General features: G+C 45.9%; 1 protein-coding gene across 1 annotated transcript in view; it reads right to left on the bottom strand.

The window, feature by feature from the left end:
• ZYG11A (zyg-11 family member A, cell cycle regulator) overlaps nt 1–5,966 on the bottom strand; it is a 36,678-nt gene extending 30,712 nt beyond the window's left edge. Inside the window, 2 exon segments of the mRNA XM_036347377.1 lie at nt 2,866–3,031; nt 5,751–5,966. Coding sequence (XP_036203270.1) covers nt 2,866–3,031; nt 5,751–5,840 — 256 coding nt within the window. The 5' untranslated portion in view covers nt 5,841–5,966.
• Nucleotides 5,967–15,178: the final 9,212 nt, after the last annotated feature.

Below are 15,178 nucleotides of genomic sequence, written 5' to 3'. Positions count from 1 at the left end.
CTCCAAGGTATGCATGTATTATGCAGCCATAAAAATGAATGAAGTAATGACCGATGCTACAACACTGATGAACCTTGACAATATTAAGCTCAGTGAAAGAAGCCAGATGCAAAAAGCCACCTATTGCATGATTCCATTTATATTAAATGTACAGAACAGGCAAATCCATGGAGGTAGAAAGTAGATTAGTGGTGGTTTAGGGTTGGGGGGAATGGGTTTATAAAAGGTTTTGGAAGTAATGACAAGGTTCTAAAATCGTAATGAAGGCTGCACAAATCTGTGAATACACTGAAGAAAATCACTGAATTGTAAACTTTTTTTTTTTTTAAGGTCCACATTCTATTTATTCATACATAAAACCCAGCTTAATCTTTTTTCCCCCCAAATAATTTTTATTTCTTGAAGTACCACAAAGAGCACTACATATGTCTCCTTCTTCCCACCCCCGACACTCCCCCAGCCTCCCCCACCCCCCAGTGTGCCGTGTCCATTGGTCACTCCTACATGCATGCATATAAGTCCTTCGGTCGATCTCCCAGCCCCCCTACCCCCCCCCCCCCGCAAACCCTCCCCAGGCCTCCCACCGCAGTCCGACAGTCCGTTCAATGCCGCTCCACCTCTGCATCCACCCTGTTCATCAGCCTACACTGGTACCCACTGTCCGTTTCAACCTCACCAGGGCCGCTTCGTCCTCACCAGGGCTGTCTTGACCTCACCGGGGCCGCTCCAACCTCACCGGGGCCACCCCAACCTTGCCGGTGCCGTACCTCGCCAGGGCCGTCCCGACCACACCGGGGCTGTTCCGACCTCACCAGGGCCGTCTCAACCTCACCAGGGCCCTTTCGGCTTCACTGGGGCCGTCCCAACCTCACTGGGGCCATCCCGACCTCACCGGGGCCATCCTGACCTCACCGGAGCCGTCTCGACCTCACCAGGGGCCAATCCGACCTCACCCTGGCCGTTTTGGCCTCACCGGGGCCGTCCTGACCTCACCAGGGCCGTCTCGACCTTTCCGGGGGCACCCTGACCTCACCGGGGCCGTCCCAGCCTCACCGGGGCTACACAAAGTTTGGCACTCTGTCCCCTGCCGGGCGGCTCCCCACCAGGCAAAATCTCCAGGCGTTCCTGGTGGCTGAATATCCGGCACGCCTGCTCGGACTTCGCTCTCCAGCAAGTGCACAGACTGCCCGTCTGCCGTCCCTCAGCGTCCCACACGAGACTGGAACCGGTGGGCGTGCTTGTGCGCCTGCTGGTACAGCAGTTCCACATCGCCGGCCCAGCCGGGCCAGCTCTGGCCTGCCCCGAACCCGACTCCGCCCCCCGAGTGCGTCCCTCCGGGATGCGAGGAGCCGCAATCTGCAGCCTGCTGGGTTGGGCTCTGTACTTGGTGCCTCTGCACATCCGACTCAGTCTCAATGCTCTTCTTTCTTTCCTTCCAGTTATAGAGCTTCCACTGGGCCAGCTTTCCCATGGTTCTGTATGATAGCTGTTTGTCCTGTAGTTGGTAGTTTCGATGTTGTTGTGGGAGGCAGCACGCACAGGTCTCTCCTGGGTCTGCTTCTTAAGTGTGTCTCCCATGGGTAAGTCTGCAATTTGTTGGGTAAGGCTGCAAAAGCGCAGGTGGGTCTTTTTGTGCACCTGGCACAGCTTGGATGGGGATGTAAATTGAGGGCAAATAGCAATGGCGGCGTCTCCGCGGCTCCTCGCCTCTCTGGGACACCAGGACTTCGCGTCCCCCAGTGCCGGCAAGCAGCTGCGCGCCAGAGCCTCCCTTGCTTTCCAACCGCTGCAAGGCCGTGCCACCTCTCCCGGTAGGGTCTGGTGCCTCATGATCCCGCCCAAACCAGCTCAGTGGATTCGAGAGTTTGTAAAAGCGCAGGCGTTTTCTCTGGTGCCTCTGGCACAGCTTGGATGGGGATGTAAATTGCGTAGGGCAGGGTCTCAGGGAGTCGCCAGGGCGGAGCAAATAGCAATGGCTGCGTCTCCGCGGCTCCTCGCCTCTTCGGGACACCGGGACTTCGCGTCCCCCAGTGCTGGTGAGCAGCTGCGCGCCAGAGCCTCCCTCGCTTTCCGACCACTGCAAGGCTGTGTCGCCTCTCCCCATGGGGTCTAGGGCCCCAGAGACCCGCCCCGAGCAATCTGATTGAAAAAAAACCGCGCATCCAGTTGCACCCCGCCTGGAGCGCGACTGTGTACCTGTTTTTGGCGCCTCTGTAGCTCCTACTCAGTCTCACTGCGCTTCTTTCTCTCCTTCCAGTTGTAGAACTTCCACTGGGCCAACTTCCCCATGGTTCTGAATGGTGGTTGTTTGTCTTATAGTTGGTAGTTTCAATGATATTGTGGGAGGCAGCACGCACAGGTCTACTCCCTACGCCGCCATCCTGGTTCTTGAATTGTAAACTTTAAATGGGTGAATTATATGGTACATGAATTACATCTAAATAATTCACTAAAACTTTTTTTCATTAAGGAAAAATCATAACATGGCAAATTAAACATAGCCCTTTGAACACCTCACTGTAACAGGAGGCAAAGGGAAATTATTTAAAGGCTCATGCTCACAATCCAAAGAATGAGACAAGACTACAGCAACTGCATTTCAGCAGCTACAGAGCAGAGAGCTCAGTGAGTTCTCTGCTACCTTCACTCAGCTAAGCCAATAGTAGGAGGCAAGCCTAGAAAAGCCAGACAATTTCCACCAAGGGATCCCAGAGATACTCAGACTCAGCCTCCACACAAATAAAATGGGAATAATTTCTCTATTTCCCACCAGATTATGGTGGAACAAAATAGGAACTGCATGTGAAAGTGTTTTCCAACTTGTAAAGAGTGTTATAATACATGACCAAGGGACCTTATCATTACCTTGCCAAGTCATCACTCCAAGGAACCGATCAGCTAATTGCTGAGGAAGATGCCAATGCTCAGGAAGGCATAGTGTTCCATCGGATCTTTCAGAACACAATTTCTCCAGGTTAGTAATCAGGACATTCAGGCAGATGTCGACCAAAGAGTAGGGAGATGCCTCCTCCTAGCAAACAAACCCCCAAACAAATTTTGTTAGAATACACATACAAAAACTCAACATAAAAGTGGTCTGCCATACATCAAACTACTTGATGAGTAGATCTAAAAGTACACTCTCCTTACTCTAATAATAATTTATAAGTAATGAAACTATCTTATTCCAACTGTTAGCTGAATAGAAGATGTCATCTGTTGTAGCTTCTGTTATATCTTGAAAAATAAGTTACCTCACTCTGGCCAGTTGCTTCATTGGTTAGAGCATTGTCCCAATATCCCAAGGTTGTGGGTTCAATCCCCATCAGGGCACATATACAAGAATTAACCAATGAAGGCATAAATAAGTGAAATAACAAATTTATGTTTCTTTCTCTCTCTCACCTTTCCCCTCTCTCTCTAAAGTCAATTTTTTAAAAAAACTCAGCAAACTAAAAATAGAAGAAAACTTCTTTGACAAAGAGCATCTATGGAAAAACCTACACTAAGTATCATGCTTAAAGGTGAAAAGATCTAGAACAATACAAAGATGTCTACCCTCACCACTTCTCTAACATTCTACAAAAGGACCTAGAAAATGGATATAAAAAGGGATATAAAAAGCACAGACTGAAAGGGAATAAGTAAAGCTATCTTTACTTATGGATGACACAATTTTAAGAAAATCTTAAGAAATCTTACAAAAACACAACTAGAAAAAGTGACTTTAGCAAGGTTGTAGGATATAAGATCAATATAAAAAGTTTGTAAAACTTTTAAGGTTTGTTTTATTGATATTAGAGAGAAAGGAAGGGAGAGAGATAGAAACATTGATGAGAGAGAAACATCAGCTGCCTCCTGCAGGCCCCCTACTGAGGATCCCACAACCTCAGGGCACAACCTGGGCATGTGCCCTGACAGGAAATTGAACCTGTAGTGCATGGGATGATGCTTAACCAACTGAGCCATACTGGTCAGGGCTAAAGTTTTATAAACTTTAAAAAATATTTACAGTAGTATCAAAAGCAGAGGTAGAATTAATAAAATATGTAATGAAAAGACCTTTACACTAAAACTACAAAACATTGTTAAATAAAATGAAAGGTGTCATAAATAAATGGAGAAATATATATATCACAGGTGAAAATGTATTCATGCATTGTGTAAATTTAAAAATTAGTTAAATAGGAAATGTGCTTGTGACACTGTGCCAGTACTTGCTTAAAAACCCAGTTTCTCAGCTACAAAACAAACTTACAAATTATGTACCAGCGTTTAAAAGTAAGTCCAAAAGAGTACTACAGGAATACAGGATCTTTGCAGGGCACAAAAGCCCTCCAACAAGGCGCTAGTTAAGTACTAGTAAAGTACAACATCAATCAAAATATTTTCTTCAGGCCCTAGCTGGTTTGTCTCAATGGGTAGTGCGCCAGCCTGCAGACTGAAAGGTCCTAAATTCTGTTCTGGTCAAGGGCACATACCTGGGTTGCCAGCCCGATGCCCAGTAGGGGGCGTGCAGGAGGCAGCCGATCAATGATTCTCTCTCATCATTGATGTTTCTATCTCCCTTTCCCTTCCTCTCTGAAATCAACAAAAATATATTTTTAAAAATATATTTCCTTCTTTCTGTACCAATTTTGGGTTGCGCCTACGCTGGACTTTGAGTTCTCAGAGGGTGGTCCCTGGGCTGTCTGTTGTGGAATGCGGAGTCTGATAGAACCTGATATCAAGTTCAAGTTCAAAGGCGAATCAACTTTCAGGATTCTCAATTCCCCCACCCACCAGTAACATGGAGACTACAATGCTTACCGCCCCCCACATCCCCCCAAAGAAAGCACAATCGGATTTACTTTAGAAATGAGATACGACTGAACGCACCAGCAGGCGCCCAATAATCTGGGTTTGCAGTTTGCTCAGAGTTGAGTGTAAAAGGCACTCCATCCATGTTTTTTTGGTGTTTCTTTTTTTTTAATTGATTTTTTACAGAGAGGACGGGAGAGAGATAGTTAGAAACATCGATGAGAGAGAAACATCGATCAGCTGCCTCCTGCACATCTCCTACTGGGGATGTGCCCGCAACCCCCGCAACCCAGGTACATGCCCTTGACCGGAATCGAACCTGGGGCCTTTCAGTCCGAAAGCCGACGCTCTATCCACTGAGCCAAACCGGTTTCGGCACTCCATCCATGTTTACAAAACACGTGGAAGTGAAGGAATTCCAGTCTTTGGGTTTCCAGTTCCCCAGCCGGGCTCAGGATAGTCAGGACTCGGGGAGTAGGGACCGCGGGGTCACAGCCTCCGGGGGTACGGCTTCCAGGGCGCACGCGGGAAGCCGTCGAGGTTGGGGGCATTTGGGTTCATGGCTCCAATAAGCACCCAGGCCCAGCGCTGCGCCCAGCATCACGTCTGGCCTTCCACACCCGGGCAGACAGCCGCCACCGCAAAGGCGAGTCCGAGGCCAGAGGAGGGGACCCGCCAAGGGCACGCGGGGGCGGGGCGGGCTCTCGCGGCAACTCCTCCGCTGCGCAAGGTCGCCGCGCTCCGCCCGAGGCCGGGACGCGGCGGATCGACCACCCCTCACCCCTGCGCGTCCCCAGCGACGGCAGGCGTCCGGCAGGCGCTCGGCCCCTTCGGCCTTTACCGCCCCGTCGGCCCAACGAACCACCCAGTGCCTGAGCACGGCCCCCGACGACTCGCCGCGCTCTCCCCGCACCAGCGCCGGTCCCGCCGAGGTCCCTGTGCGCGCTCACCTGCACCACGTAGTGGCCCGGGGCATCCCTCTGCGCGTCCGGGAGGGCGATGGTCCGGGGCGAGAGGTCCGGGTGCAAGAAGTGGACCATGGCAACCCCCGCCGGCGGGGCGTGAAGAGAGAGCGGGTGTCGAGCTGGGGCCCGAATCCCGCAAGAGCCGGAGCCGACCGCTCCGGAGGCTGCAGAACAGCGTCGCGCGCAGCGATCTCGCCGCGGCCCCGGCAGCAAAGCTTTTGAAACGCCCGGCGCAGCGACGCGCACGCGCACGCGGCCGCACTGCCTCCCCCGCGCCCGCCGCAGGCCCGCCCCCCTCCCGGCGAGGCCCTCCCCACCCCGTCCCCCGACCACTGCTCCACCCGGTCAGGGCCCAGCCGTGCCGAAACCCCCCTCCCCCCGCCACCCCTTCGCCCCGGAGACCTACTTCACGGCCGCCCCCAAACCGCCGCTCCCTACTCAGCCCCGGGAGACCTACTTCACGGCCGCCCCCAAACCCCCGCGCCCTACTCAGCCCCGGGAGACCAACCCTCCCCACCCCTCGGGACTGATGCCACTGGCTGTATTCCCGCAGAGGCGTGCGAGCCGCGGACCCCTGATGGAGTTGGGAAATGGAATATGTAATTCTATTTAACACTTGAAAATATGTTTTTTAAAGACCTTTCTCCTAAAAATCTGGCGACAGCACCTCTCTTCTAGCAGTCCTCTCTGTTCGAACTGCTGACATTGGAGGGATCGAATGTTAAACCACTTCCGACGTCCTAAGTTTTCCAAAATGAACTACCCCGGCCGGCGGGCGTGGTCAGCGGCTGAGCTGGACCCATGAACCAGGAGGTGGTGGTTCTGTTGTGGTCAAGGGCACGTGCCTGGGCTGTGGGCTCCATCCCCAGGGCGGGGCGTGCAGGAGGCGGCGGATCCAAGATTCTCTCTCATCATTGAGGTTTATCTCTCTCTTCCTCTCTGACATCAATGAAAATATTAAATGAACTATTTAGTAGGCATGTGCCCTTGAAAATATTAAATGAACTAAAATTTTAAATGAACTATTCAGCTTTCTTGTTCCCTAACATGTACCAAGAAGACCCTTATAACCTACTCCAAGACGGCAGTAAATTACACTTTAGGGAATAAAAAAGAAAACATGTCTTGGAGGGGGGTAGTTCTTAAAGAGTCTGCGCCCTGGATTTAAATTCTTGATTGGAATGCCGCTCCACCTTCTCCTAACTCTGAACCTGGGAAAAGATTCTTAATACCTCAGAAGCTCAACTTCCCAACAGTAAAACAGGGTCAGAGTGCCTCCGGGGGTCAATGTGAGGATTAAATAAGAATGTGTGTAAAATACATGACAATGCTTACAAAAAGCAAGTCCTTGATGAGTGGATTCAAATGTTAAAATTATCTTTCAAGTACTAATAACTTTGCCAAATGCCTTTCTTCACACTTATTCTTTTTTTTTCTTTTCTGTTCATCAGATTATTTATTCACTTGATTCTTTTTTTTCATTTTTTTTATTCCATCCTTCCACTTTATTTTTTTTAATTAAATCTTTATTGTTCAGATTATTACATTTGTTCCTCTTTTTTCCCCCCCATAACTCCCCTCCTTCCAGTTCCCACCCCACCCTCCGCCCTCACTCCCCACCCACTGTCCTCATCCATAGGTGCACGATTTTTGTCCAGTCTCTTCCCACATTTCCCACACCCCTTTCCCCCCCCCAAGAATAGTCAGTCCATTCCCTTTCTATGTCCCTGATTCTATTATAATCAACAGTTCATTCTGTTCATCAGATTATTTATTCACTTGATTCTTAGATTCACTTGTCGATAGATGCATATTTGTTGTTCATAATTTGTTTCTTTACCTTTTTCTTCTTCTTCCTCTTCTTAAAGGATACCTTTCAGCATTTCATATAATACTGGTCTGGTGGTGATGAACTCCTTTAGCTTTTCCTTATCTGTGAAGCTCTTTATCTGGCCTTCACTTCTGAATGATAGCTTTGCTGGATAAAGTAATCTTGGTTGTAGGTTCTTGGTATTCATCACTTTGAATATTTCTTGCCACTCCCTTCTGGCCTGCAAAGTTTCTGTTGAGAAATCAGCTGACAGTCGTATGGGTATTCCCTTGTAGGTAACTGAGTTTCTTTCTCTTGCTGCTTTTAAGATTCTCTCTTTGTCTTTTGCTCTTGGCATTTTAATTATGATGTGTCTTGGTGTGGTCCTCTTTGGATTCCTTTTGTTTGGGGTTCTCTGCGCTTCCTGGACTTGGAAGTCTATTTCTTTCACCAGGTAGGGGAAGTTTTCTGTCATTGTTTCTTCAAATAGGTTTTCAATATCTTGCTCTCTCTCATCTTCTGGCACCCCTATAATTCTGATGTTGGTACGCTTGAAGCTGTCCCAGAGTTTCCTTACACTATCTTCGTATTTTCGGATTCTTTTTTCATTTTGCTTTTCTGGTTGGGTGTTTTTTGCTTCTTCGCATTTCAAGCCTTTGACTTGATTCTTGGGCTCCTCTGGTCTGCTGTTGGGAGTCTGTGTACTATTTTTTATTTCAGTCCGTGTATGCTTAATTTCTAGTTGGTTCTTTATCATAACATTGAGGGTCTCATTAGATTTCTTGTAGATCTCAATAACTTTATCGGCGGCTTCTAGACAGTTCTTGAGAGACCTTAAAAGTGTGGTTCTGAACTCAATATCCTCCATTGACAGTTTTGTCCTGTTTCTTTGTCTCCGCATTTTTTATGCTTTCTTGGTGCACCCCCTAGTGGTCTTTGTGCGCAGTCTTGTTGTAGTTAAGCCTTGATTGTTGTAGTTAATACTGGGGGGATTTGACCTCCAGGCCAACTGGCTGTGAGAATCAGCTGTGTCTGCAGTGGGAAAACTTCTGTCCTCTAGGGAGGTGCTAATCTAGCCTTTGCCTGAGGCTGTCTGGCAAATGGCTCTGGGCAGGGCTTGGGCGGGGCAGGTCACAAGGGATCAACAGAGCGGATGGAGGGAGCAGTTATGGCTGCTCTCAGTCCCGTCCCCAGAGGCTCTGCCTCTCAGAGTCCCAGCAACTGCTGCAAACCTCGGAGAGAAAGCTGCCCTCGCGTTCCGACCGAAGCCAGAGAGTCCCACTTCTCCCGTTTGAGTCTGGGTCCCTAGAGACTCACCCAGAACTGGAGCTCAGAATCTGAGACTCCCTCCCAATTGAAAACGACAGCCGTGCTGTTCTCTTTCCTTCTAGTTGAAGAATTTCCCCTCAGCCAGTCTTCCTGTGGATCTGGGTGATGTCTGTTCAGTCTTTTAGTTGTATTTTTGAAGTGGTTGTTCGAGGCAGCTAACTCCGGTGTTTACCTATGCCGCCATCTTGGTTTCCCCCCACACTTATTCTTTTATTTAATCTTCAAACAAAACAAAAAAATTCTGAGCAGTAGGTATCGCCATTTTACCTGTAGAGAAACTGAACACCTGAGAGGTTCAGACAGATTAAATGTTACCCACCTGATGAGTGAAAAATCTAGAAGTCAAAATCGAGTTTTCTAATTCCAGTCCAAATCTATATTCTTTTTTTTTTTTTAATGTATTGATTTCAGAGAGGAAGGGAGAGGGAGAGATAGAAACATCAATGATGAGAGAGAATCATTGATTGGCTGCCTCCTGCACACCCCCAACTGGGGATCGAGACCACAACCCGGGCATGTGCCCTTGACCAGAATCGAACCTGGGACCCTTCGGTCCGCAGTCCGACACTCTATGCACTGAGCCAAACCAGCTAGGGCAATATTCTTTTTTTAAAAAACCGACTATTTAATAACTTCTCCTCTGTCTTCAAACTTCCAATATCTCCTCTCTCTGCCACCAAACTCTCAGCTTCTTTCACTGAAAAAAAGAAAAGCTATTGTGCTTGCTTTGACAGCACATATATATTGGCTTTTTTTTAAGTGAAAGAAGAAGCTATTGTGTTTGCTTTGGCGGAACATGTATAAAAATTGGAAGAAGACATGCAAATTTTTGAGAGAGAGAGAGAGAGAGAGAGGAAGAAAGCCAAAAAAAAGAACACCCCAACCTCCCGCTATCACATTACCCACCAGTATAGGCTCTTTGTCTTGCATCCTCTCCCATTATTATGAAGAATTTATACTCTTTTCTAAAACCAACCCCTGGACTTGTGCACTAACCACACCTCCTCCTGTTTATTTAAAGATATCACCCAGCAACGTCCTTTTCCCCCTGTATTATCATCTTTTCCCTCTTTTTGGATTATTGCTACAAGCATATAAACAAGCTGATATTTTTTCCATAATTAAAGAACAAAAGATTTTTTTAAATCTAATTTCTCTATTCAGGTCCTGCCCCCATGTCTCTTCCACCTGTTGTAGCAAATCTTCTCCAAAGTATGGCCTCTACTTGCTGTCTCCAATTTTCCTCCTACCAATTTCTTTCACCCCTGCCATTCCACTAAACCAGTGGGTTCTCAACCTTCTGGCCTTTTAAATACAGTTCCTCATGTTGTGACCCAACCATAAAATTATTTTCGTTGCTACTTCATAACTGTAATGTTGCTACTGTTATGAATCGTAATGTAAATATCTGATATGCAGGATGGTCTTAGGCGACCCCTGTGAAAGGGTCGTTCGACCGTCAAAGGGGTCGCGACCCACAGGTTGAGAACCACTGCACTAAACCATTCTTGTCAACAGCTTCCAAGTTGCTAAATTCACTGGTCAGGTCTCATTCTTCATCTTATTTGACTGCTTAGCAGCATTTGACCTAATCACTTCTTCCTTAAAATTTTTTCTTCATTTAGCGTCCAGGACACCTCTTCACCTCCTACTCCTTATCCCTTCCTCTTTGTTCTTTCTTTCTCTTCTCCTACCTCATCAGCTGCTCCTTCTCATCCTCTTGCTGCCTCATCACCTGGACTTCTAAATCTTTGAGTAACCAGGATTCGGTACTTGTATATCTCTTCTCTATCCATTCTCTTCTACTTGTGGTGCTTGTATCTAGTTGCATAATTTTAAAAGCAATCTATGTGCTTGCATATCCCTATTTTATATGTGTAGCTGATAACTCACTTTTAAACTTTAGACTCATATATACAGCTGTCTACTCAACATGCCCACCTGGTTATCTAAATGGTCTTAATGAATCCAAAAGTAGATTCCTGATAGTCTCCCCTCAACCTGCTTTTCCTACCAGTCTTTCCCAATTCAGTATATGGCAACTTCTTCATTTCAGTTGCTTATAACAAAAACTTGGAAATCATTTTTAACTCCTCTATTATTCTTATATCCCATATCCTATCTTTTAGGAAATCTTGTTGGCTCTATCATCATTTTTTTAAATTTATTGATTGGTTTTAGAGAGAGAGAAGAAGGGCAAGAGAGAAAAAATATATATCATTTTGTTGTTCCACTTATTTATGCATTTGTTGGTTGCTTCTTGTATGTGCCCTGATCAGGGATCAAACCTGCAAACTTGGCGTATTGGGGGCAACACTCTACCAAGACTGAGCTACCCAGGCAGGGCATGTTGGCTCTATCTTACAAATGTATTCAGAGACTGTGTATGCCTTACCTCTTCCACCATGGCTATCCTGGTCCAAGCCCCCATCATTACCCACTTGGATTTTCACAGTATTCTTCCATCTGGTTTCCCTGCTTCTGCCCTTTCTCCATTAATATCTATTCTCAGCATAGGAGCTACAGTGATCATTTTAAATGCCTTGATATACTTTCTGGCTACATTGGAACTCCTAGTCAACCATTGGAATCTATTTAATAATTAGTGGGTACTTGAAATGACAGACCCCTTGCAATAGTTCTTGGCTCATAGTGCTAATTGATTGACCCCATTAAAGACAAAACCAGAGGCCCATGTGCACTTGTGCTAAAACTCTCGATACTAAGTGTAGGTTTAATACCAGATCTAATTGCTGTTTCTTAATCAACCAGTCTGGAATTTTCTGGTTACCAGCAGAGGTATCGGTCACGTGGGCCCACCACCAATACAAAGAAGAGATCATCTGCATGATAAAAACTCAAAAGAAGACATCCTGGTCTAAATATAATCCTTTCTTATCTTTTGTTAATAGCTTCCTTGTATCATTCTTCTCCTGATAAGAACTTTACATTTTATACAACTCCCTTGGAGTGCCCTTCAAATTGCTAATTGCTAGATGAAACACTGCCCCATTCACAAATTACTTAGACTTTCAAATTTACTCAGTTGAATTTTGTTCTTTAACAACTCCTAAACTACAGCTATGTTCCCATAAGTCTTGAAAGGGGAAGACTCTTTAAATCCACAAACAATAATGTGATTTATTTCATGAACCAGTTTTAGAGGGCTTTTGATTATACTTTTGTCTTCACATACAGATACATCACTACTGAAATTGTACAAAGCAGCAAATATTCTACAAAGAGTAGGAATTCTGGTGTTAAACTGTCTAGGTTTAATCTACAAGTTCCTCTATTTTCTAGCTGTGTGAATTGATGCAAGTCATTTGACATTAGGCTTCCCCTTATCTGTATAATAGGAGATAATAATCTTCCCTCATAAGGTGTCGGAGGGTTAGATTGAACACAATACTTGGTTCATTATTCATACTTGCAGTTTTGAATTGATAAGATCAAGAATTAGGTAGTAAATGCGTTTGGTGCCCTAGCCAGCTTGGCTTAGTGGATAAAGCATCAGCCTGCGGACTGAAGGGTCCCAGGTTCGATTCCGACCAAGGGCACATGCCTGGGTTGCAGGCTCAATCCCCAGTAGGGGGCATGCAGGAGGCAGCTGATCAATGATTCTCTCTCATCATTGATCTTTCTATCTCTTTCTCCTCCCTTCCTCTCTGAAACCAATCAAGAAATATATTTTTTAAAAAGTGTTTAGTAACTCAATCTCCATATTTGAATAGGACAATCACATCCTAAATATGTAATTGAAATGGTTCCTTTTTAAAAAATATTTTTTTATTTATTTCAAAGAGGAAAGGAGGATAGATGGAAACATCAATGACGGGAAAGAAACATCAATGGGCTACCTCCTACACACCCCACACAAGGGATCCAGCCTGTAACCCAGACAAATACCCTGACCTGGAATCGAACCATGACCTTCTGGTTCTTAGATCAATGCTCAACCATTGAGCCATGCCTGCTGGGCTGAAATGGTTCCTTCTTTAAAAATTTAAAAAATTTTTGTAATTACAGTTGACATATAATATTGTATTAACTTTAGGTATACAACTATTATTACACATTTATATAACTTACCAAGTGATCACCCCCATAAGTTTAGTATCCCATCCCACATCATACATTGTTATTATAATTACTAGAGGCCTAGTGCACGAAATTCATGCACAGGTAGGGTCTGTAGGCCTGGCCAGTGATCAGGGCCGATCAGATTCCCCGCCTCCCCGTCTCCCTGCCTCCTTTCCTTGTTCCCTCAGAGCCATGCTGCCACCACTGGTCACCCGCCATGTTCTGCACCGCTCCCTGGTGGTCAGTGCACGTCATAGCGAGTGATCGAACTCCCAGTCTCCCGATCGAACTCCCGATCTCCCAGTCGAACTCACAAGGGGACACTTTGCGTATTAGCCTTCTATATATCTAGATCTAGATCTAGATCTATGTCTAGATATCTAGATATATAGATACTTAGATCCCCATGACTACTTTTGTAACTGGCAATTCGTACTTCTTAATCCCTTCACCTTTTTCACCCATTTTCCCAAATCCCTTCCCATCTGGAAATTGTCAATTTGATCTCTGTGAAAATGGGTCCTTTTATGTGTATTAGTGTAAAATGAGAGGAAAGCTAAAGTATTTTTGTTCTTAGCTCTTATATTCACATTCCATTCTAAAAGACATCATTAGAGATGGTCCTTGACTGAGTCATTGCAAGATAATTTTAAACAGCTGTCCTATTCAATGCATGGGAGGAAGCCATTCATCTGCATCATCTAGTCACTGGTGCCATTTCCCTAAATGTGCTCCAACGGCTGATTTCTGGAAATCAAGAGCTCAGTGTGGGTACCCCCGTTCTATGCTTTACTCTTTTTAAAAAAATATATTTTATTGATTTTTTTACAGAGAGGAAGGGGGAAGGATAGAGAGTTGGAAACATCGATCAGAGAGAAAAATCAATCAGCTGCCAAAGGGGTCGCGACCCACAGGTTGAGAACCACTGAGTTAGGGTATGACTTACTCTTTTCATAGGTTGGAGCTTGTGTAAAGGCTGACTTTTGAGACTGCATTAGAATCAAATTATATGATACAAAAATGACTAATGTGAGTGTTCATGATTCCTGTCTTTCATCTCTTTCCCCTCAATTTTAGGATTTATGCAGCTAGTCAGACCATTTCATAGACTGTTATGATGCAGATTAAGAATGAGGAATTGGCTCTGACCGGTTTGGCTCAGTAGATAGAGCGTGGACCTACGGACTGAAAGGCCCCAGGTTTGATTCTGGTCAGGGGCATGTACCTTGGTTGCAGACACATCCCCAGTGTGGGGGTGTGCAGGAGGCAGCTTGTGGATGTTTCTCTCTCATTGATGTTTCTAACTATCCCTTCCTTCCTCTCTGTAAAAAAAAAATCAATAAAATATATTTTTTAAAAAAGAATGAGGAATTGGAGATAGCAGGGTAATCAGAAGGAAAGAAAAAATTAGCCAAGGGTCTATCTACCTAATAAAAACAGTAAAAAAGGGTGAGGTAGGGGAAAGAATGGAAGAAGGCTTTTAATTTTTGAAGTGTTGGCTATAAACAACATAGCTCAAAAAGTTGTTGGTTTAAATATTAGCCAAAGGTCATTCAGCCGGAGTGGCTCAGTGGTTGTGCTTCAACCTATGAACCAGGAGGTCTTGGTTCAAGTCTCAGTCAGGACATATGCCCAGGTTACTCAATCCCCAATATGGGGTGTGCAGAAGGCAGCCAAGCAATGATTCTCTCATCATTGTGTTTCTATCTCTCTCTCCCTTTCCCTTCCTCTCTCTGAAATCAATTTAAAAATATATATGTATATTAATATATATATATTAATATATATATATATATACATATATATATATATATATATATACTCTAGAGGCCAGGTGCACAAAAATTTGTGCACTTGGGGGAGTCCCTCAGCACGGCCTGTGCCTTCTCCAAGTCTGAAACCCCTCGGGGGATAACCAACTGCTGGCTGAGGCCTGCTCCCTGGGAGATTGGGCCTAAGCTGGCAGTCAGATATCCCTCTGGCAGCCTGGGAGCCCTCAGGGGATGTCCACTTGCTAGCAGGGAGTAGGCCTAAGCTGCAGTTGGACATCCTTTGCACTGCTGAGGAGGGGGGAGAGGCTTCCACCACCACCGCTGTACTGGCAGCCATCAGCCTGGCTTGTGGCTGAGCAGAGCTCCCCCTGTGAGAGCGCACTGACCACCAGGGGGCAGCTCCTGCATTGAGCATCTGC

Source organism: Myotis myotis, unplaced genomic scaffold, assembly GCF_014108235.1.
Source record: "Myotis myotis isolate mMyoMyo1 unplaced genomic scaffold, mMyoMyo1.p scaffold_m19_p_2, whole genome shotgun sequence".
In the NCBI taxonomy this organism is placed as follows: Eukaryota; Metazoa; Chordata; class Mammalia; order Chiroptera; family Vespertilionidae; genus Myotis; species Myotis myotis.
Note: the sequence above shows the minus strand (reverse complement) of the source record. Positions and strands in the feature narration are given on the sequence as shown.